The 23,515-nt window shown below is 46.8% G+C and overlaps 1 protein-coding gene across 2 annotated transcripts; it reads right to left on the reverse strand.

Moving 5' to 3' along the window:
• Positions 1 to 174: 174 nt before the first annotated feature.
• Nutf2 (nuclear transport factor 2) lies at positions 175 to 23,130 on the reverse strand. 2 transcript variants are annotated; one of them, XM_042700921.1, is made up of 5 exons: positions 22,960 to 23,130; positions 5,082 to 5,209; positions 3,069 to 3,140; positions 2,888 to 2,986; positions 175 to 1,466 (listed from the first exon to the last, which is right to left on the reverse strand). In XM_042700921.1, the coding sequence occupies exons 2-5, from the start codon at positions 5,178 to 5,180 to the stop codon at positions 1,353 to 1,355; spliced, it is 384 nt and encodes a 127-aa protein (XP_042556855.1). In that variant the 5' UTR covers positions 5,181 to 5,209; positions 22,960 to 23,130; the 3' UTR covers positions 175 to 1,352. The 2 variants fall into 2 exon arrangements, with proteins under 2 accessions (XP_042556855.1, XP_042556856.1); XM_042700922.1 differs by lacking the exon at positions 22,960 to 23,130 and adding an exon at positions 22,708 to 22,795.
• Positions 23,131 to 23,515: the final 385 nt, after the last annotated feature.

Below are 23,515 nucleotides of genomic sequence, written 5' to 3' on the forward strand. Positions count from 1 at the left end.
GTGTAGCCAGGTAACCTCTGAGGTCTGAGGAAATATTACCCTCACCCCATAGTGAGAGAGAGGGTATTTATCCCAATACAGGTGAGCCAGGGTGCCTGCCCTCCTCAATCCTAAAACCCCTAATAGTATTAACCCAAATCCTGGGTTAGATTCCAACCTTCAGTTGCTATTTGCTACTAGCTTTACAACCATCCAGAGGCTCAGTGACGAGGAGCTAGATTTGTACTAGGCAAGGCCTCTGTCTTTAAAACTGAGGAACAGAAACTGCCCTAATAGTTAAGGTGATTTGTGATTTGTAGATAGTGGTGTGGGGATGTATGTTATTGAGTGGCGGAATAGAAAATAACCTGGAAATGCCCCTGAAGAGGTCTGAGAACTATAAAATGAATCCCTCTGGCTCAGAGAGACTCCTTCCATAGCTCAGAATCTATACTCCAACCCAACAGGGCCTGGCTGTGGGTAAAGATATCCTAAGCAGATGGATCTGAACTGTCCTCTGCTTGACATGGGGTGTGGAGCACCCTGAATATGATTCTAACCCTTCAGGGATGGAGCAGACTCCTCCATCATGCTAACAAGGCCAGAGAGCCTGACCTGGTGGACCAAGTTGGCCAGGGCTTCTCCAGCTAGGATTTAGGGTTATTTCTCCAGCTGGTAAAGCCCTGAATCTGCCCAGAGCAGAGACCTCAGAAGGTGTTAGGGCTAACTACAGAGTTTTCAGTGCAAGAGAAGAGTCAGGCCAATGTGAGCTCTCCATCTGGATTCCCAAGATCAGGTGGGCTGTGGAGAACCCTGCCCTCAGACTTGAGAGAAGCTAGCTGGGAGTACTGCTTCAGAAATGCAGCAAGTACTGCTGAATTTTGAGGCAGAGGTGAGAGGGTAAGACATGAGAAAGACAATGAGGGCAGGGTAGTTACTGATACCCAGCCAACTACTAAACTAATTAAAACAATTTAAACTGTTAAGAAAATTTTTGTGGTTTTATTGTATCATGAGGCATTTGAAACATCTGAACAAATCAGTATCTGGGCGGTGAGGCAGCTGCTTTCTCCTTCACTTCTTTGGGTTACTAGAGCATCTTGTCAGTAGATTAAAAAAAAAAAAGACAACCTTTTGCATTACTTAAGTCTTTCCAAGGCATGCGCTGGTACAACACAAACTTCTCCTGTCAGATGCAACTAATCTAACATCCAAACATCATGCACAACACCTTGGTGGGGGGATAGAGCACTGCACCTACTCCCACCTCGGCCCTGCTTGTTTGTGTATGATATTTGGAGCATCTGGAGGAGTGTGATAGTATCAGAAAAAGGAGGTGGAGGAAACAGCATGAGTAAGTGGTCAGGAGGAGGTCAGCCAAAGTTGTGCAGGGCAAGCCTGAACATGTCATTGGTGCAAACCCAAGCATCATTGATGTTCTTTAATAGAAACATCTGGTGGAACCCCATGATAGGGTCTTCATCAGCCTGTGGAGAGAGAAAAAAATGATTCAGTAAAGAATGAAGGAAATTCAGTGGCAGAGGAATAAGACAGAGTAAAGACTTGGGGACTAGGCACTACTATCCTAGACTTAGATCCCAGTATAACTAAAGGGTACTTGTAATATGAGTTAAAAAGGCATGTCAAACACTGCTAAGGAGAGAAGCCAACAGATGGCCACTTGCACTGTCAAACGTGCTTAAAAGACAGAGTGACTTACTAGTTAACTATAGCAACAGAGCAGAGGATATGCCTACATCTGAACTTGTTTATGTCTCAAGGCACAAGTGATCAAAATTTTGAAAGAATCTTACAGTACTTAACACTTATTTTATAGTATCAAAAAATTGTAAACACTCTTAGTGTTTGATAATGCCAGACAGTCCAATCAGGAGGAACCAGTGAAAATACTGACTAGCTAAATAAATGACACTACTCTAAACTGAGTTAAGGGGATCATTAGCACTATAGGAGAAAAAAAACAGCACATTTGGTAATCTCTTTCCTGTCGCATACTATGACATTGTAATGGAAAAAGAAAGGCAAAGCTGGGGGCTGGTGGCTCACACCTGTAATCCTAACTACTCAGGAGGCTGAGATCTAAGGATCGAGGTTCAAAGCCAGCCCACGCAGGAAAAGCCCATGCGACTCATCTCAATACACCACCAGAAAACTGGAAGTGGCGCTGTGGCTCAAGTGGTAGAGTACTCACCTTGAGCTAAAGAGCTGAGGGACAGCACCCAGGCCCAGAGTTCAAGCCCCACCACTGACCAAAAAAAAAAAAAAAAAAGGCAAAATAACCTCTAGCCAAAATGCAGAAAATTGCCAGGCACCATCTGCTCACACCTATAATCTTAGCTACTCAGGAGGCTGAGATCTGAGGACTGCAATTCAAAAGTCCTTGAGACTCTTATCTCCAATTAACTACCAAAAAGCCAGAAATGAAGCAGTACTTCAACTGGTGGAGGCACTTGACCTGAGCACAAAAATTCAGGGACAGTGCCCAGACCCTTGAGTTCAAGCTTGAGGACAAGCAAAAAACAGTAACAAACAAACAAAAGCAGAAATTCAACAGAAAGCCTAGTTGAAGGAACCCAGAGAACCAGTACTATCTCCAAGATCACCTGTTTCTGTGGGAACTAATGTAAGAAAAGAGGCAAACCAGTTATTTGGGACCTCTGGATTAAAGAGAAACAGTAGGAAGAATCTGAAAGCAGGTGGTAAGTAGCACTGTTTACTACCCCAGCTGAAGAATGTCCTTTTCAATTCCAAGGGCCTATAGGCTCTGGACAGATACTTTGTCTGGGTATCCACTGATAAGCACAGCTTTCCTAGTCACATTCAAAGATAAAGCAGGGACTCAGGGTCTGCTTGACCTGTCCCTACCCTAACACTATAGCAGCACTACCTTGAGCTGTCCCACAACCATACTGATGATACAGCTATCTGGCGTGGGCTGATGATCCTGTGCCGTGATACTGTGCTGGATTTTCTGGAACGGAAGGCTCTGCAAGAAAAAGGGTGGACAGTGGTTGAAACCAAAGAGGCAAGGAAGAAGTTACCCACATTCCAGCTCTGGTTTTACTTACAGACAACTTCTCCACAATGGCAGCTTTTCCCTGGAACTGCTGTCCTTCCCATGTAAGGCATGATGCATCAATCTGCAGAGCAAACAGAAAACCCATGTCTTAGCACAAGGACTAATCTAAAGCCCTGAAAAAGGTATAGGTCAGAACAGAGTCCACACTTCCATTTCTCTGTATAATAAGCAGACAAATTGTAGCTCCCAAACTTTAGTTAGCAAGTTCAAAAATTATACCCATTGGTTCATGGACTCTGAAAGACTATTCAACAAAATACAGTTATTAAGCTTATTTCCCAATTTCACTCAAGTCATATGGCTTCTGATATACATGGATCCCAGGAAGGACACATGTGGCCAAGGCTCAGACAAAACCCATCCTGTTGCATGGCAGCAGTAAGCATCAGTCTCAGAAATGTTATTAGAGATAACCACCTCCAAGGCTGTGGTGAGTTCAACTGTGGCCTTTCAGAGTTAAATCACAAACAAGGGAGTGAGGTTTTGAGGGTGATTGAAGCTGACAAGGCCTCCTAAGGCTTAACCTTGGACTCTTTATCTTCTATCAGAAGATAGTAGCTTAGCACCCCAACTCTTAAACCACCCCTCCTTTCACAGCCTTCAGGGGCTTTCTTTAAAAGGATCTTTGTTACTTCAGCTGTGACATCAGGCAAGTTACTTATTTTTCTGTTTGTTTCCTAATCCTCTTCAAAGGGGAAATGTGCTTAGGATTTTGAAATATACATACTTTTAGGACCTTGATGAAATTCTTTTCTGAGTTAAGCCTGCATTAATTATGAGACAATGACCCATAATCCTAGCTACTGGGGAGGCTAAGGCAGGAAGATTCCAAACACAATATAGCAAGAAGATCTCAAAAGAGAGGGAGAGAGAAAGAATGTGAGGAAGTAGGGCTATGGCACGGTGATTGAGCACTTTCTAGCATGCATGAAACTCGGTTGACTCCCTAGTACTGGAGGGAAAAAAAGCTACTCATAACAAATAGTCTCTGTACTAGATTTGGTATTTTCCAAGTAAGATTTCTTTTGTTGTTGTTTTTTCTAGAGCTGAAGACCGAACTCAGGGCCTTGCACTCGCCAGGCAAGTGCTCTTCCACTGAGCTAAATCCCCAACCCCTGTTTTTTGTTTTTCTTTTTTTGCTCAAATCTAGCACTCTACCACTTGAGTCACAGTGCTACTTCCGGCTTTTTCTGTACTAAGGAAATGAACTTAGGGGTTCATGCATGCTAGGCAAGCACGCTACCACTAAGCCACATTTCCAGCCTAAGATTTCTTTTTTTTGCCCAAAAATATTTTGAGTGGTGGTTGGAGGTGTGGCTCAAGTAGCAGTGTGCCTGCCTAGCAAGCACCAGGCTCTGAGTTCAAACTACCATCACTCCCCAAAATATCTGAGTGCACCTTGATATTTTGGAGGCAGATGACTATTCACAGGCCACCAGGCTCTGAGGCTATGTGTGAATCATCTCTATCCTGGGCAGATCTGATAGCAGTAGCCCCATTAACTGTGTATCATTAAATGTATACAGATAAAAAGTTTTTCAAAGGATTGGCTTCCTTGGGCTAACCTCTTCTGTTTTCCATGAGTATCTAGGGGCTTTTGCCCCCAAAAGAAGTGTTTTACACTTCTGTCTTCCAAGGGCTCAGCTTTGCAGTGAAGATACTCATCAGTGTTGCCTTCCAGGGGTACTATAAGCCATAGCCGCCGCCTGCTGCTACCCAATCTGCAACAGGCATTCTGGGGACCAGATGCCCTGACAAGGTGCTGGCCACATGAATAGCAAGCCCTCACTCCCTTTAAAGGATACCACAATCTCCACTCTTGTGGAAGACAGAAATGTATGAACCCAGTAATCAGTAGTTTTCATCCTATACACAGAAACTACTGAGAGGTACAAGCACTCCAGTAAGAACCTTCAAAACTCATGAACTGGACACACTGGCCCCAATATCCGAATTGATTCCCTGGGGTCCTACTACATGGATTCTAGAACTAGAGACTTACATAAATTGCGCCTAGTTGGGTTCTGTCATTATCAAATAACTGGTAGTAATGTTGAATGAAGCTGGATCCAATCTGCTCCCAAATTGGCTTGTCTCCCATCCTGGAGCGTCACCCAGCCTCGCTGAGACCTGCAAGACCAGTGAGACAGTGATGGAAGTGTTGGTATCCTGGGAAGAGGAGGTAACCAGCCACTGGCCCCTGTTCTTCCCTGGCCTGATTGCACAGGAATCAGTCTGGGGGTGGGAGACTCCTCCCATGCCAGACCAGTGTTGGGAACCCAGAGGACCATACTCAGCCCTTCCTTTGAGTAGCTCCTGGTTGAGACAGGGGTGGCCAGGGCTGTAGAGCACACATGACGGGTGTTGAGGGTGGAGCCACGACACAGCAAAACCAGAGTAGTCCCTACAATGTCCAATGAAGGAAGGGAAGGTCTTGAAGGAGCTAAATAGTTTCCCCAGTCCCAAATCCCCGTATCATTTTATTTAATCCTCTCAACAACTTGTAATAAGGCCAGAGTTGCTTCTATTCTTTCCATTTCAGACCAGGAATTACTGATGTCTATATGTGACATTCAAGCTCCCAATACTGTCCCAGGACTTTGCTGGCAGATGGAGAAAGACCCAGTGAGTGAGGGATGATGGTTTTTCAAGACACCACTTGTGACAAGTTAATCCTTTTTTTTTTGGTGCCAGTCCTGGGGCTTGAACTCAGGGCCTTGGGGCTGCCCCTGAGCTTTTGTGCTCAAGACTAGCGCTCTACCACTTGAGCCACAGCTCTCAGCTTCCCTTTGTGTGCGTGGGGGAGGGGGGGAGGAGACAGATGCAGGCCCACATGGGGTGGGGAAGGGCAAGTAAATCAGAGAGTATCATGGACTTTCCTGTTTGGGCTGGCTTCAAACCATAATCCTCAGATCTCAGCCTCCTCAATAGATAGGATTTATAGATGTGGGCCACTGATACTCAGGGTTTGTGTGTGTGTGTGTGTGTTTTGGTGGCTGGGAGCGGGGCGGGGGGGGGGGGGGGGGGGTGGAGGTATGTATTTGCCAAGACTAGAGCTTGAACTGAGAGCCTTGCATTCGTGCTTGGGTTTTTCATTCCAGGCTGCAGCTATATCACTTGAGCCACACCTCCAGTCCAGCTTTTTGTTGGTCAGAGATAAGGCTCTTTATTTGTCTGCTTGGGCTGGCTTCAAATCTTGATCCTCAGACTTCAGCCTCCTGAGTAGCTAGAATTATAGGCATGAGATACTGGTGCCTGGCTAAGCAAGTGATTTCATCAGTTTCCCTTAGTTCCAAAGGGACAGCTGACATCCCTGAAGCCAGGTGTACTTGACTTGGCCCTTTTTTTGGTACTTCACTGATGAAGGAGATTTCTACCCACTTCAGAGCTAGGAGCATGATACCAGCATAGGAGCAGATAAGGGGTGTAGAGAAATCAATGAGACTGTGAAGGGGAAAACATGTCATTTCTTTCTTCTTATCACAGCACTGCTTTCATCCCAAGAGCTGAGGGGAGATCTTCTCAGCTAGACATCATGATCCTCAGGATGCAGGATGAAAAGCCAAACTCCAAGTAAAGACAGCAGCCACTCTGGCTTTGTTAGGCTCCTCCTAGGGAGGGGGACCACATCTTCCTGTAGACACTACGACTGTGGACCCATGTATTGTTCTATAGCTATCTGACCAAAAGTACAAGAAAGCCAGACTCTATGCCAAAAAAAGCAATGAGGAAGTGAGTTTGATTTCAGCAGAACCATTGGCAGTGGTAGGATCTGATGTCACTGCCCTTTAGGGCCTCAGAATCCTCCCTGTAAAATAGAGATGCTAACTCTGAGATTGCTAAACACTGAGATTGCTGATTGTTGCACACCTTTACTAAAGTAACGTGGTTAAGTCTTGAATCAATATGGTAAATGCTAGCTTACTGCATTGCCTGTACCTCACCCAAGGCTGGAGGAGGCAGCAAGGAGGGACAATATAGAGAGCCAGTGAGAATGCAGCCAACCTCCCAGCCTTTAACCAACACTCCAGCCAATGAAGAAACAGAAAGCTAAGCCAGCTTTATTTTAGGTTCCCTAAGAGGTAGTGGCACTAAAAATAGAAGCTTAAGGGCTCAGATGACTAGGAAAAGTCGTGTAAGTCTGAAACAACCAGAGGAGAGAGCTTGGATCCAGCCACGCCTGTACATAGAAACACAAGGTGTGTCCAGTTGATATTCTGCCAAGAAATATATCAATAAGTGGGAAAAGCTCAAGACCCACATCTAATCTCAGCTGCTGCCGGGGTCACATTTCTGAAGAGTTAGGCTGTAGATGTATCCCTACACTAACTTTTCCTTTATAAGCAGTGCACAGCTCCCCAGGCTCACATCTCTGCCCTTTATGTTCCAATTCCACAGTATCCGTGTCATGCGCAGTACCCAATAAAAAGTTGCAAAAAAATGAGTATGTTGGAGCTGAGAAGGTGGCTCAGTGGTAAAGTGCTTGCCTTGCATGAAGCTCTGGGTTCAATTCCTCAGCACCACATAAACAGAAAAAGCCACAAATGGGATTGTGGCTCAAGTGGTAGAGTGCTAGCCTCGAGCTGAAGAGCTGTGGGACAGCACCCAGGTCTAGAGTTCAGGTCCGACGACGGAAGGGGGAAAAAAAACCACCCCAAAAAGAGTTAAGTTATATCTTCTGCCTTCAGCCCCACAGTTAGGTTGGGCAGCCCTGAGGGAACGCCCTGGCAAAGAGTACGTCAACCAGAAGAAATAGCACCAACAGTGAGGACACAAAAACATAAAGGTAAGGAAGCTAGACGTGGAGGTTAAAGGGACAAAGACTGAAATGAAAGCTCAAAGACAAATACCACCATGTGGGGGATAGTATGCGAGATGAAGTATGGGGATGTCTGTGTGTGTGAGTGTGTGTGTCTGTGTGTGTATGAGTGTGTGTGTGTGTGTATGTGTGTGTGTGTGCGCTGGAACTAGAAGTTGAACTCCAGACCTCATGTTCGTACTTGGCTTTTTTTCTATGTATATGCTGGTCCTGGAGCTTGAACTCACAGCCTAGGTACTGTGCTCTACCATTTGAACAGAATGCCACTTTCAGCTTTTGGTTAACTGGAGTTGTGTTTCATAGACTTTCCTATCCCAGCTGGCTTCAAACTGTGATCCTCAAATCTCAGCCTCCGAAGTAGCTAACAGAGTGCCACTTTCAGCTTTTGGTTAACTGGAGTTGTGTTTCATAGACTTTCCTATCCCAGCTGGCTTCAAACTGTGATCCTCAAATCTCAGCCTCCTAAGTAGCTAAGATTACAGTGTGAGTCACCAGCACTCAGCAACTCTGGTTATTTTTGAGATAAGATCTCTTGCATTTTTGCCAGGCACTTCCCATCATAGCTAGTATGGCAGGCATGTATATGATGCCTAACATTTTTCTGTTGAGCAAAGATTCCTTGAACTTTTTTTTAGGGGGAGTGGCAGATTGGGGGGTGAGCAGGCTGGCCTGAAACAGCAATCCTTCCAATCTCAGCCTCCCAAGTGCCTAAGATGACATGAGTATACCACTGCATCCAACTACTAAAACAAGGACTCACAAACCAGCTTAAGCTGGCCCAAAACTACAATTCTGATCTTTGCCTCCAAGTAGTTATGATTACAGGCATGCATGAGCCACAGGTGTCTAGCCTCATGTCTACTAAGAGAAGCTACTAACTTTTCTTTTGCACTTGGGCTGGCACTCTATACCTAAGCCACACCTCCAACCCCTAAACATTGTTTTAATAAACAGTGATTTCAGTTATCCCAAATCTTCAAAGTCCCAATGCTGTTTTACAATCTGAGAGTTAGATGCTGGCCTACTGGGACTTGGAATATAGATGCAGAAAAGTGATAGAGAAGACATTATCACTAACTTGTCTGGCACACAGACATATGATATTTGAGGGCTGATGGGGAATGCCAAGCTATAGTAGGTCCTTTGAAATCAGGCACCAGCCATGGCCATCTTCCTTAAACTCACTGTCTGCCAGGCCTCAAATATAGACCTGTAACACATAGCCAAAAGAGAATTCCCTACCAGTGAGAATGATAATCAATCTGCCTTAAATCCTAAGGGTCCAGGACACGAACATACCAGCTAGAGGAGTGAAAAGGGGGGCAGCAATCTAAGACGCAAGTCCAAAAGAATATCTATTCATCAGAAACACAACATAAACAACAACGACAAAAATACCTCTGCGGGCTGGGGAGGTGGCTCAGTGGTAGAGTGCTTGCCTTGCATGCATGAGGCCCTGGGTTCGATTCCTCAGCACCACATAAGCAAAAAGAAAAAAGCCAGAAGTGGCGCTGTGGCTCAAGTGGTAGAGCGCTAGCCTTGAGCTGAAGAGCTGAGGGACAGCGTCCAGACCCAGAGTTCAGGCCCCACGACCGGACCCCCCCAAAAAAAAAAACAAACCTCTGATGTACTGTGCATCCTGTCCCACAGTCCTCAAGTGATTTTCCACAGTACTTGAAAAAGTGTCAACAAGGCTCTAGGTAAGGTGCACCTTTCTGGCTATCCAACCTTGACTACTGCTATCTCTACCTATTCCCTTTTCCTCTTCAGCAGCCAACCTGGCCTGTTCCTTTTCTAGAACATGCTGAACTTGTTTTTACCTGAAGGTTTTACAATTGTTTTTTTCTACCTAGCTCACTCTAACTAGATATCTGCTCCTTGTTACCTATGGCAACTCAAATGTCACTTCCAGAAACACCTTCCCTGACTACCTAGTCTAAGGTACCAAGTCAGTTACTCATTTCACCCCATGTTGTTTTCTCAACACTCATCACCAGATGAGATCATCCTCACACTTATGTATTTGTTTATAGTCTGCTCCCTGATCAAGGCACCCCTGTTTATAGTGTCTGACTGAAGCCTTTTTGTTAACTAAATGCATAAATGGATGGGTACCCAGCCTAGGCTGTCCCTTTTTCTCTGGAGACAGTTCTGGGCAACTCTGTTCAATTCAAATGGTCTAATAATCCTATTTCACCACTTACACCTTCTGAATTGCCAGGAAACAATCCTTTGTCATCCACCCAACTAGTGTGTGTGTGTGTGTGTGTGTGTGTGTGTGTGTGTGTGTGTAAATTAGGGCTTGAACTCGGGGTGATGGCACTCTTCCTTAGCTTTGTCACTCAGGCTAGCACTCTACCATTTGAAGTACACTTCTAAATTCAGCTTTCTGCTGGTTAATTGGAAATAAGAACACTGATCCAGGGCTGGTAATGTAGCTTAGTGGTAGAGTGCTTGTCTAGCATTCATGAAGCCCTGGGTTCAATTCCTCAATCAGTACCTAATCAGTACATAAGCAGAAAAGGCCAGCAGTAGTGCTGTGGTTCAAGTGCTAGAGTGCTGGCCTTAAGCAAAAGAAGCTGATGGACAATGCCCAGGCACTGAGTTCAAGCCCCAAAACTGGCAGGGGGGGGGAAACGGGGAGATCGCTGATCCAGCTGGGTGATAGTGGCTCACGCCTATAATCCTAGCTACTAAGGAGGCTGAGATCTGTGGATCACGGTTCAAAGCCAGCCCGAGCAGAAAAGTCCATGAGACTCCTATGTCCAATAAAGCACTAGAAACCCGGAAGTGGCGCTCTACCACTTGCCTTGAGCCGAAGAGTGCAGGGATCGCACCCAAGCCCAGAGTTCAAGCCTCATGACAAAAAAAAAAAAAAAAGCTACTCAAAAAAAGCTGAAAGTAGCACTGTGGCTCAAGTGGCAGAGCACTTGCCATGAGCAAAAGCTCAGGGATAGCGCCCAGGCCCAGTGTTCAAGCGCAGGATGAGCAAAAAAAAAAAGGGAAGGGCTAGGAAGGTGGCTCAGTGGCAGAGTGCTTGCCTTGTATGCATGAGGCCATGGGTTCGATTCCTCAACACCACATAAGCAGAAAAAGCCGGAAGTGGTGCTGTGGCTCAAGTGGTAGCGCTAGCCTTGAACTGAAGAGCTGAGGGACAGTGCCCAGGCCCAGAGTTCAGGCCCCAGGACCAACAAAAAAAAAAAAAGAAAGAAAGAAAGAAAGAAAAAAAGAATGCTTCTCCTCAGTCTCAGCTTCCAAGTAACTAGGATTACAGCCTTGAGAAATTGAGACCTGGCCACCCATCTATGTTATCTGTGGTATGTAGTAAGTGGTGTTTGGCCCCAATCTTTTCTCTTACTCTCAAGATCCTGGTCACCTGAGTAGAAGCTATGGAGAATAGTAAAAAGAGTCCCACCTCTTCTTTGTGGTATGACCCTCTGATTCTGTGATTGTGGAAAAGAGGGAAATCAACTAAGGGACTAAAGCAGGACCCAGATGTGAGGAGTTATCATCATTTCCTAGGTGAATACTGAGGTCAGTATCTTAAAAGAAGGGCACACATGGTGTAGTCTTTTCTTTCCCTCTCTAGTCCTGGGGCTTGAACTCAGGACTTGGCCACTGTCCCTGAGCCTCTTTGTGCTCAAGGCTAGCACTCTACCACTTGAGCCACAATGCCACTACTAGCTTTTTCTGAGTGGTTTATTGGAGACAAGTCTCATGGACTTTCCTGTCTGGGCTGGCTTCAAACTGTGATCCTCAGATCTCAGCCTTCTGAGTAGCTAGGATTACAGGCCTGAGCCACCAGGGCCATCTAGCATATGGAGAGCAGACTTGATCCAGAAATGGCAACTGTTTCTTAGGGCTGACACCTGAGGTTTTTGTACTCCCAGCACCACCTAGGCCTTTTCCTCCATCCTGCCTAGGTCTCCACAGGCCCTGTGCTGACCCAGAAACTGAATTCAGAGATCTGCATTCTGGTCTCTACTCTGACTTATTTCCTTGCCCCTCTGGGGCACCAATCCTTTTCTCAACAGCTCCAATCTATAAATTGAGCCTTGGGCACAAACTTGCTAGCAGATATAATGAGACCATGAAGCCCCTAAGTGACCACTCTTGTGGCCTACCACCACTACAGTTGGCCAAAACTACAATTCTGTGACTGAGAACAGGGAAATAAAATGATTAAAAAGTCCAAAAAGGAGAGACAGAATGACACCTGGTTCTAACATTCCCATGGGTCCTCTTATTTGAACCCTGAAAGCTGGTATGATCATCTTCATTTTGTAAATAAGGAAGCCAAGCTTCAAAGGGTTAAGCAGGAATTCAACACAGAAGAGACAACCAGTACAGCCAGCACCAAAATATAAGATGGTCAGGGCCAGAAAGACAGAGTTCTGGCCTTTTCTTTCCTTCTGATAACAACAAGCTCCATGCACCTCTGGATGGGAAATACCTGAATATAAGGTCACCAGGTTAAAAGTTTACCTAAAGATAAGGCAGAAGTTGCATTCACCTAGCCTGAAGCTACCTACAGGTGAAATGCCTCCACATAGACATCCTTCCAAGAGCAGCAGGTCTTTCAAGTTCTGTCCTAGTGAAACTCAGTGGCTATGGATGAAGTATGAGGTTTTAAAATAGAAATAATCCAAAATTATTCCATCTTTGTGACAGCTGTTTCCAGCCTGAAGGCTATGGAGTTGGCATAGAGTAGGCACCAGAAACAAAGAATAAGGCTTAGGACAGTGAAAGTCTCAGCCATACATCTTTTGGCAGTCAGAAACCTGCCAATAAGCAGGCCCATAGGTTGTGTTCTGATCCTTATGTTCTCCTTCCCTGCTACTAAAACACTTCTCCCAACAAGTAGACCTGAGCAAAGCATTACACTCAGGAAGAAACATTCGAGCTGACACAGTAAGAAGGGAGATGGCACTATAGGCCCTACAGCTAGGGTGCTGACCAGAACAATCATTCATATAGCTTGGAAATCACTCCAAGGATAAGCCCCATACTGCTTCCTTCAGGAAGAGATTCAGTACTTCTTGCTACATACAGTCAATGAAAGAAAGTCATAGACTCTCAAAGCTGGGTAAGGGGTAGCCAACCCAAATTTACTACAAACACCGTCCTCAAATTATCATCTGCAAAAGTGAGTATAACAAAACAAGTGTAGTATACAGTTCAACCCACCACTAGCCCCAAAGAAATTCTGTTGATCTTTCACGCGCGCGCGTGCGTGTGTGTGTGTGTGTGTGTGTGTGTGTGTGTGTGTGTGTGTGTGTGTGTGTGTGTGAGTCATGGGGCTTGAACTCTGGGCCTGGGTACCGTCCCTCAGCTCTTCAGCTCAAGGCAAGCGTTCTACCATTTGAGCCACAGCACCACTCCCAGTTTTCTGGTGGTTAATTGAAGATAAGAGTCTCAGGGACTTTCCTGCCTGGGCTGGGTTTGAACCATGATCCTCAGATCTCAGCCTCCTAAGTAGCTAGGATTACAGGCGTGAGCTACCGGTGCCTAATTTCCATGAGATTCTTATCTCCAATAAACTATTTTAAAAAAGCCCTAGGATTACAGGCATGAGCCACCAGTGCCTGGCTTCTGTTCAACTCTCAATGTCCATTTTGTAGGAGTTTCTGGATCTATTCTCCTTGCCTTAAAAGGACCATTTCTCTGTCCTAAAAACCCAGGTGAGGATTGGCTAAATTGGATTCTAAAAAAAAAGTAAGGCACACATGGCTTACATCTGTTATGCTAGCTATTTAAGAATTCAAAGCCAGCCCAGTCAAGAAAATCTATGACACTTTTTTTTTTTGTGTGTGTGGTCTTCAGGGCCTGGGCACTGCCCTTGAGCCTCTTTGTGCTCAAAACTAGCACTCTACCACTTGAGCCATAGTGCCACTTCTGGCTTTTTTTGACTAACTTATTGGATGGAGATAGAGTCTCACATCTCACAGACTTTCCAGTCTGGGCTGGCTTTGAACCATGATCCTCAGATCTCAGCCTCCTGAGTAGTAGGATTACATGTGTGAGCTACCGGTGCCTAATTTCCATGAGATCCTTATCTCCAATAAACTATTAAAAAAAAGCCCTAGTGGAGCTAAAGCTCAAGTGGCTGAACACTAACCTAAACAAAAGCAGCTCAGAGGGGCTGGGAATGTGACTTAGTGGTAAAGTGCTTATCTAGCATGCATGAAGCCCTGGGTTCGATTTGTCAGCACCATGTAAACAGAAAAAGCCAGAAATGGCGCTGTGGCTCAAGTGGTGGAGTGCTAGCCTTGTGCAAAAGAAGCTCAGGGACAGTGCTCAGCCCCTGAGTTCAAGCCCAGGAAAGGCAAAAACAAACAAACAAACAAAAAAAACAGCTCAGAAACAGTGCCCAACACTAAATTCAGACTAAGGGCCAGCACAATAAAGAAAAAAAGAGCCTCACAGACTTTCCAGCCCAGGCTGGCTTTGAACCGTGATCTTCAGATCTCAGGCTCAGGAGTACCTAGGATTACAAGTGTGATCCACCGGCGCCTAGCTCAGTCCCCATTCTTTTTTTTGTTCTAAGGAAAGCCGTGAGACTCTTATCTCCAACTAACTGTCAAAAAAAAAAAAAGCCAGAAGTAGAGCTGTGGCTCAAGTAGTAGATCACTAGCCTTGAGCAAAAAAGCTCAGGAACAGTGCCCAGGTCCAGAGTTCAAGTCCCAGAATATACATACTCAACAACAAGATGACCATATAATTGTCTTGGTGAAAGGAGAAAATTTAAGTATTAGTTACTGATACCTGTTTAGCTATTCAGAAGAATAAGAGCTGAGGATGAAGAGGTTCAAAGCCAGTCTAGAAGACTTTTTTTTTTTGGTTGGTCATGGGACTTGAACTCTGGGCCTGAGTGCTGTCCCTCAGCTCTTCAGCTCAAGGCGAGCACTCTACCACTTGAGCTACAATGCCACTTCCAGTTTTCTGGTGGCTTATTGGAGGTAAGAGTCTCACGGATTTTCCTGCCTGTACTGGCTTTGAACTGCAATCCTCTGACCTCAGCCTCCAGAGTAGCTAGGATTACAGGCGAGAGCCACTGACACACAGCTCTAGAAGACTCTTATCGAGCCGGGCGCTGGTGGCTCACGCCTGTAATCCTAGCTACTCAGGAGGCTGAGATCTGAGGATCATGGTTCAAAGCCAGCCCGGGCAGGAGAGACCGTGAGACTCCTATCTCCAATAAACCACCACAAAACCGGAAGTGGCACTGTAGCTCAAGTGGTAGAGCGCTCGCCTTGAGCTGAAGAGCTGAGGGACAGCGCCCAGGCCCAGAGTTCAAGCCCCATGACGGACAAAAAAAAAAAAATAGAAGACTCTTATCTCCAATTAAACAACAAAAACTGGGAAATGGGCTGGGAAGGTAGCTCAGTGGTAGAGCGCTTGCCTTGCATGCATGAAGCCCTGGGTTCGATTCCTCAGCACCACATAAGCAAAAAGAAAAAAGCCAGAAGTGGTGCTGTGGCTCAAGTGGTAGAGCGCTAGCCTTGAGCTGAAGAGCTGAGGGACAGCGCCCAGGCCTAGAGTTCAGGCCCCATGACCGGACCCAGAAAAAAAAAAAAAGAGAAAAAAAGAAAGCCTCAAGTTTAATGGATTCCCAACTATAAAAAAAAAAAAAAAACTGGGAAGTGAGAGAATGGCACAAGTGCCAGCCATGAACAAAAAAAGCCAAGCAAGAACAGTGATTGCTGAGTTTAAGCTCTAGTACTAGAATACACACATACACATGCAGACATGCAGAGGTGAGAAAATATACTTCCAAGTTCCAGACAGAGAACTAAAAAGCTACAGATAATGCTGGCAAAATCTTCAGACACTGCGGGAATATCCATCTACTTCTGGGAGACCGAGGTTGTAGAAGCTAGCAGCAAGACTGAACAGCCACAGAAACTTGGGATGGTAACAGTTTCACTGAAAGGACCTCAGACCTTTCTGAACCCACAACTCAAGAGTGGTATCTCTCTATGGTTTCTGCCAGTCACTGGAAAGGAAGATAGGCCTATCGAAAGCCTTTCCTCCTTCTTAGCTGGGCACTGGTGGTTCATAACTATAATCCTAGCTACTAGATGGACTGGAAATTTGGCTTAGTGGCAGAGTGCTTGCCTAGCGGGCATGAAGCCTGGGTTTGATTCCTCATTATCACATAAACAGAAAAAGCCAGAAGTAGCACTATGGCCATGCGGTAGAGCACTTGCCTTGAGCACACAGAGTCTCAAGGACATTGCCCAGGCCCTCAGTTGAAGCCCCAAAACTGGCAAAAACAAACAAACAAAACAAAACAAACAATCCTAACTACTCAGGAAACTGAGTTCTGAGGATCACGGTTCATAGCCATTCTAAGCAGGAAAGTCTGTGAGACTCTTTAATTAATCACAAAAAGCTGGAAGTGGTGCTGTGGCTTACTTAAGTGGTAAGAGTGCAAGCATTGAACAAAAGGAGCTCAGGGATAGTGCATAGGCCCAGAGTTCAAGTCCCAGGACTGGCAAAAACAAAAACAAAACTTTGCTCTTCAATGCTCTAATCATTTAAAAGTCCCCTCTTCCGCACAGGATTAAGAACTCCTGGTCTCTTCAATTAAGCCCTTAGTACGTAATATCAACATTAATATCCCGTCACCAACACTAGGGGCTGGAGAGAATTCATTTTCTTCCTAAAGCCTCGGCTCAGAGCCAGAAACACAGGACTAAAGAATGTTTGCTGACGATGGGCTGGGAAGGTGGCTCAGTGGTAGAGCGCTTGCCTTGCATGCCTGAGGCCCTGAGTTCGATTCCTCAGCACCACATAAGCAAAAAGAAAAAAAAAAGCCGGAAGTGGTGCTGTGGCTCAAGTGGTAGAGTGCTAGCCTTGAGCTGAAGAGCTGAGGGACAGTGCCCAGGCCCAGAGTTCAGGCCCCACGACTGGACCAAAAAAAAAAAAAAAAAAAAAGAAAAGAATGTTTGCTGACGAGCCAGCCGCTGGTGGCTCATACTGTTCAGGAGGCTGAGATCTGAGGATTGCAGTTCAAAGCCAGCCTGGGCAGGAAAGTCCATGAGACTCTTATCTCCAATACACCACCAGAAAACCGGAAGTAGTACTGTGGCTCAAGTGGTAGAGCCCTTGCCTGAAGCTGAAGAGCTCAGGGACAGTGCCCAGACCCAGAATTCAAGTCTACTACTGACCCTCCCCCTTCCAAAAAAAGAATGTTTGCTGAAAAATCTGACCACTGAGCAAAGAGAAAAAAAAAAAAATCCCTAATAACAGGCAAGAAAGGGTAAAGAATTCATACTAATACCTAAGGAAGTTAGGAATCCTTAAGTCTGTCTTGTTTTCATTACAGGGTATGGCCATATAGACCAGCTTGGCCTCAAACTTGCATTCGTCTTGCTCAGCCTCCAAGATACTGGGATCACAGGTATGCAATAATACACTCAAGTTTTTTGGTAATATGGTACCTGCTAGTTATAAATCTGAAACTTCTGTACTTTAATCATTCATCCTATCTCAATGCACCAATTGCCAAGAAAGAATAAATCCAGTGGCTGGGAAGTTGGCCCAGTGGTAGAGTGCTTGCCTTGCATATATGAGGCCCTGGGTTCGATTCCTCAGCACCACATAAGCAGAAAAAGCCAGAAGTGGCGCTGTGGCTCAAGTAGTAGGGTGCTAGCCTTGAGCTGAAGAGCTGAGGGACCAGTGTCCAGGCCCAGAGTTCAAGCTCCACAACCGACAAAAAAAAAAAAGAGCATCCTACTGGGGCCAGTGACTCACATCTGCAATCCTCCCTACTCACTAGAGTAGAGGCTGAGATCAAAGCCAGTCCAAACAGGAAAGTCTGAGACTCTTATTTACAGTTAGCCATCAAAAAGAGGTGGGGCATGGAGCTGTGGTTCAAGAGGTAGAGCGCTAGCTCTGAGCAGAAAGCTCAGAGACAGAGCCCAGGTCCTTAGTTCAAGACCCAGAAATGGCACACACATGCACACGCGTGTGCACACACACACACACAAAAGAAAAAAAAAGTGGGCATCCTGACATGCTGCTTCTTGATTGTGCAGCCATATTCCAGTCAACCCACATCAGGCTCTACTTCCTAAGGCAATCCTACCTGATAGAGCACACATAAGATTTGAGGGGACGGGCACTGGTAGCTCACACCTGTAATCCTAGCTACTCAGGAGGCTGAGATCTGAGAATCACAGTTCAAAGCCAGCCCAGGCAGGAAAGTCTTGGAGGCTCTTACCTCCAATGAACCACCAGCAAACCAGAAGTGGCGCTGTGGCTCAAGTGGCAGAGTGTTTGTTTGACTTGAACTAAAGAGCTCAGGGACAGCATACAGGCCCAGAGTTCAAGCCCCACCACTGACCCCGCCCCCCTCCAAAAACCAAAAAAAAAAAAGATTTTTTTTTTTTTTTTTTTGTCGGTCGTGGGGCTTGAACTCTGGGCCTGGGCACTGTCCCTCAGTTCTTCAGCTCAAGGTGAGCACTCTACCACTTGAGCTACAGCGCCACTTCCGGTTTTCTGGTGGTTTATTGGAGATAGGAGTCTCACGGTCTCTCCTGCCAGGGCTGGCTTTGAACCTCGATCCTCAGATCTGAGCCTCCTGAGTAGCTAGGATTACAGGTGTGAGCCACCAGTGCCCGGCTAAAAAAAAATAGATTTGAAAAACACCAGGGTTCTTTTTTGTTGTTGTTTGTCATGGGGCTTAAACTCTGGACTTGGGTGCTGTCCCTGTGCTCTTCAGCTCAAGGCAAGCGCTCTACCACTTGAGCCACAGCGCAACTTCTGGTTTTCTAGTGGTTTATTGGAGATAAGAGTTTCACAGCTTGGCTGGCTTTGAACCGTGATCCTCAGAGCTCAGCCTCCTGAGTAGCTAGGATTTCAGGCATGTGCCACCAGTACACAGCCCCGTGTTCTTTTATCTCTGAGAACTAGAGGGCCTGCCAAGTCCAGAAAAGTCAAGCACTTCTTAGGATCAAGGTGTCTAGAAATGGCTAACTCTATACAAAGAAACCTCAGGAACTCTATAAAGGAATTGGAATAAATGGGAATGACCCAAATTCCTCCTATTCTAGGATAATCTTGAAGAAAGAATAGTATCTTTTAACCCTGCAGGTGCTGGCACATATGTAGCTCAGTGGTAGAACACTTGCCTTGTAGACAGAAAGTACTAGGTTCAATCTCCAGCATTGCAAAAAGAAAAAAGGAAAGAAAGCATCTCTATGGTCAAGCCAGCCAGTCTTAAGAGTATGCAAATGAATCCATAGCCACTATACAAACCTGTGTTCTAAAAGTACCAAGTGAAGCGGGGCGCCCGGTGGCTCACGCCTATAATCCTAGCTACTCAGGAGGCTGAGATCTAAGGATCGTGGTTCAAAGCCAGCCAAGGCAGGAAAGTCCGTGAAACTCTTATTTTCAATAAACCACCAGAAAACAAGAAGTGGCACTGTGGCTCAAGTGATAAGAGCACTAGCCTTGAGCTGAAGAGCTGAGGGACAGCACCAAGGTCCAGAGTTCAAGCCCCACGACCAAAAATAAAGTACCAAGTGAGGCAATCTAGAGGTCTTGAAACAACTGCTTTTAATTCCCAAAAGTTCCACCTTGTTAGCAGTAGGTGTTTGGAGTAGTTTCTCCTTATCACCTAACTCCACTGGCAAACCAGATCTCTCCTGAGCCTGCTGAATAAACCTGACTTTTTTTTTTTTTTGCCAGCCCTGGGGGTTGAACTCAGGAATGGGTCTCTATCCCTGTGCTTCTTTTGCTCGAGGCTAGCACTCTACCACTAGAGCCACAGCACCACTTCCAGCCTTTTTTGTTTATGTGGAATTGAACCCAGGGCTTCATGCAAGCACTCTACCACTAAGCCAAATTCCCAGCCCCTAAACCTGACTTTCATGTGGACAGAGTTGAGAAAAGAGAAGGGAGGCCCTTAGTGATTACCTTAGCAGCAACCTTTGCCTATTCTTGAATTAGACAAATGAATGATTAGGTAGAGTATTTCAACTACAGAAAACCTTTCAAGTCAAGAATACAATGACCAGAACTGGGCACCACTGGCTCACACTTGTAATCTCTAGCTACTTGGGAAGCTAAGAATGGAAAGATAATAAATAGTTCAAGGTGGGATAGGCAGAAAAGTTTGCAAGATCCCTTTCTCAATCCATACTTGGGTATGGTACGCGTGCCTATCAAAACAGGTAGATCGAAGTCTAGGTACTCACAAAGGCAAAAAAAGTGAGACCCTATTTCAAAAATAAGCATCCCAGGCAGTGGCTCATACGTATAATCCTAGCTATCCAGAAGGCTGAGATCTGAAAATTGAAGTTTAAAGCCAGCCTGAGCAAACAAATTCTGAACACATTAATCAGCAAAATGCTACAAGTGAAGGTATTGCTCAAGAAGTGAACTGAAAAAAAAGTCAAGTGAGAGCACAAGGTCTTGAGTTCAAGTCCCAGTAATAGAAAATGAATTCACACATACCCACACACACTCAAAGCATTGCAAAACAAGGGGCTGGGAAGGTGGCTCAGTGGTAGAGCGCTTGCCTTGCATGCCTGAGGCCCTGGGTTTGATTCCTCAGCACCACATAAGCAAAAAGGAAAAAAAGCTGAAAGTGACGCTGTGGCTCAAGTGGAAGAGCGCTAGCCTTGAACTGAAGAGCTGAGGGACAGCACCCAGGCCCAGAGTTCAGACCCAACGACCGGACCCCCCCCCCAAAAAAAAAGCATTGCAAAACAAGATGGAGCTATGCCTTAGAGTCCCTGCCTACCAAGTGTAAAGCAGAGTTCAAATCCTAGTATCACCAAAAACCAACACTAACATAAAAAGAATGACTAGAAAAAAAAACATTATCTGGAGCCAGGCAGCGGTGGCTCATGACTATAATCCTAGCTACTTAGGATGCTGAGAGCTGAGGATCACATTTGTTTGTTTGTTTGGTGGGTCCAGGGGCTTAAACTCTGGAGCTCTTCAGGTCAAGGCGAGTGCTCTACTGCTTGAGCTACAGCACCACTTCCGGTTTTCTAGTGGTTTATTGGAGATAAAGAGTCTCACAGACTTTCCAGCTCAAGTTGGCTTTGATCTGTGATCCTCAGATCTCAGCCTCCTGAGTAGCTAGGATTATAGGCGTGAGCCACTGGTGCCCAGCTGAGGATCACGTTTTGAAGCTAGCCTGGGCAGAAAAATCCTGAGACTATTGTTTTGGTCAGTCATGGGGCCTGAACTCTGGGCGTGGGCACTGTCCCTCAGCTCTTCAGCTCAAGGCTAGTGCTCTACCACTTGAGCCATAGCACCACTTCTGGCTTTTTCTGCTTTATGTGGTGCTGAGGAATCAAACCCTGGGCCTCATGCATGCAAGCAAGGCAAGCATTCTAGCACTGAGCCACCTTCTCAGCCCCTCCCTGAGACTCTTATCTCCAATAAACTACTCAAAAAAAAAAAAAAAAGCCATAAGTGGCACTGTGGCTCAAGTGGTAAAGTGCTAGTCTTGAGCAAAAGAAGCTCAGGAACATCACCAAGGCCCAGAGTTGAAGCCACAAGACCCACAAAAAAATAAAATAAAAAGCATCTCATCTGGGGAAATACTGAAGAAAAAAGGCCCAGGGACAGTACTTTCCACATTATGGCCCTGACTCAGCCTCAAGAGATCTGGCATTCTTGCTTGTTACTGAGTCTAGTTCTGCTAAGACTGAACTGCTTCTTGAGTACATGGAAGAACTGTGATCCAGATGCTGAAATCAAGGCTTGAGAAGAGATGCTGTCTCTCCCACAAGTCCTAGGTTGTTCTTTGAAAACTAGTCCCTTAATCATCAAACAGAGTGTCTTTTCGAAATCTGCCTAACACTATCTCTCTGTCCGGATACCCAATGCCATTGAGAACAATTTCTGGAGACCCAACCAGCTTTCAGCTTTCTGCCTTTTTCAGAGAAGCAGTCAATTGAGGAGGAAGCTTGGCTTTCTGCAGCTTTTGCCACCCGGCTTCAGAAAGGCCCTCAGAGCCTAAACCTGAGCCTACTACCCAAATGGGCCTCACCCCACAAGGCACCTTCCACTTTGGCCTCTTGCCTGGTACTGGACTCAAAAAAACTCAGGCCTAGATTCTATTTTCCCAGCATTAAACCCTACCTTATCATTCCATTCTTAAAGAGTCATCCTCTCCGGCCTGGCAATCAATGCTGACTGCTAAGTTTTGATGTGGGGATTGATTGGGCTGTGCCTGAGAAACCTAACAAAAGCCTTGAAGGCTCACATATCCAACCTCACCTCTTTAGCTTCCTTCCCCGGTAACAGTACCGATCAACCTACCCATAGCTGGGGCCTGGTCACTGATAAAGAAGGGTGGAGGCCTGGCCTACCAGCCTAGAGACGCTTCACCACATCAGTTTCAGGTCTTCCAGGACTGACCAGGATAAAAGTCCCACGTGGAACCTCCAACCACCCCCAGACTCCCTGATTCTGTCCTCCATGCAAGATAATCCAGCCTAAATTCCACCCAAAGAGAGGTAGGTGTTTGTGCACTCCCCGCAGGCAGTTAAGCAGAGAAGCAGACTATGGCAGGGAACCGGGTGAGGGGATCCAAACCCCTCACCCAGGGGCACCAGGCAGGCACCCTTACCCATGCTGGCTCTGGAGCGAACCGGGTGGCGCTGCCCATCCCCGGATCTTCGCCGGCGGGTGGCAGGACGTGGGGCTGGGGTCTGCTCGCTAGCCAGCTTGTAGAGCTTTTGGGATTCGAGCAGGTTGGGCCAGACCAGACGGGGCGGGGCCCTGTGAACCCCATCCGGACGGAAGAAAAAGGCCCTGGCCACAGCAAAGTCCGGCTCACCAGTCATAGCACAGCACGGCCGGGATAGGCGTCTGTCTAGCCCTCAGCGTTTCCCACCGGCCGCTGCCTCAGAGGACCGGCGGGAGGCGGAGCCGCGCGCGACACATGGCCCGGGCCCCGCGCGGCTTCGGGCCGCCAGGAGGGTGGGGAGGGGAGGGGCCTCTCAGCGAGTCGCAGCAGAAGCTCCCGGCGGCCCAGAGCGCGGCTCTTGCAGCCTAGCCCTCGCCCTGGCGCGCTAGCCCCAACACTCACCCGAGGGGCTGGCACGATGGCGGCAGCGGCGGCGGCAACCCAGCGCGGTCTGCGACCGACTGTCCCTTCCCCCCTGCCTTCCCTCGTCCGCCCCGCTGCACTCCGGGAAACGCAGTCCCGCCGCCCACCTTTCAGGCAGTAGTGCGCTATAACAAAACTACAGATCCCAGGGTGCTGTGCGCGGAGGCCCAGAGACGGCCTACAGCGCGGGAGGAGAGGTTAAGCTAGAGAGGGAGGCTGCTGGGGCTAGCCCCTGAGAATTGTGGTCTAGCGGAAGCCTCTGGAACACGGAGTTGGCGCCAGGCAAGGGTCACAGCTCTGTTGTCGCCCGGTCCCAGCTGGCCTGGCCCCGCCCAGGCTGTGCAGGCTACATGGTTGTACTCGCCCCACCGGAGTCTGGCCCGGCCTCGAATTGGACCAGCCGCCCCTCCTGGGCCCCTGGACTGCTTCCGCCTCTGAAGCTCTTCCCCCACACTTAGAGCCATAGCTGTTAGGCTCACTGGGTGGCCTTAGCTGGCCGGGGCGGAAACCCACTGCTTCTGCAGCCCCAGTATTC

This window comes from Dipodomys spectabilis, unplaced genomic scaffold (genome assembly GCF_019054845.1).
Source record: "Dipodomys spectabilis isolate Male_0828 unplaced genomic scaffold, ASM1905484v1 ptg000273l, whole genome shotgun sequence".
In the NCBI taxonomy this organism is placed as follows: domain Eukaryota; kingdom Metazoa; phylum Chordata; class Mammalia; order Rodentia; family Heteromyidae; genus Dipodomys; species Dipodomys spectabilis.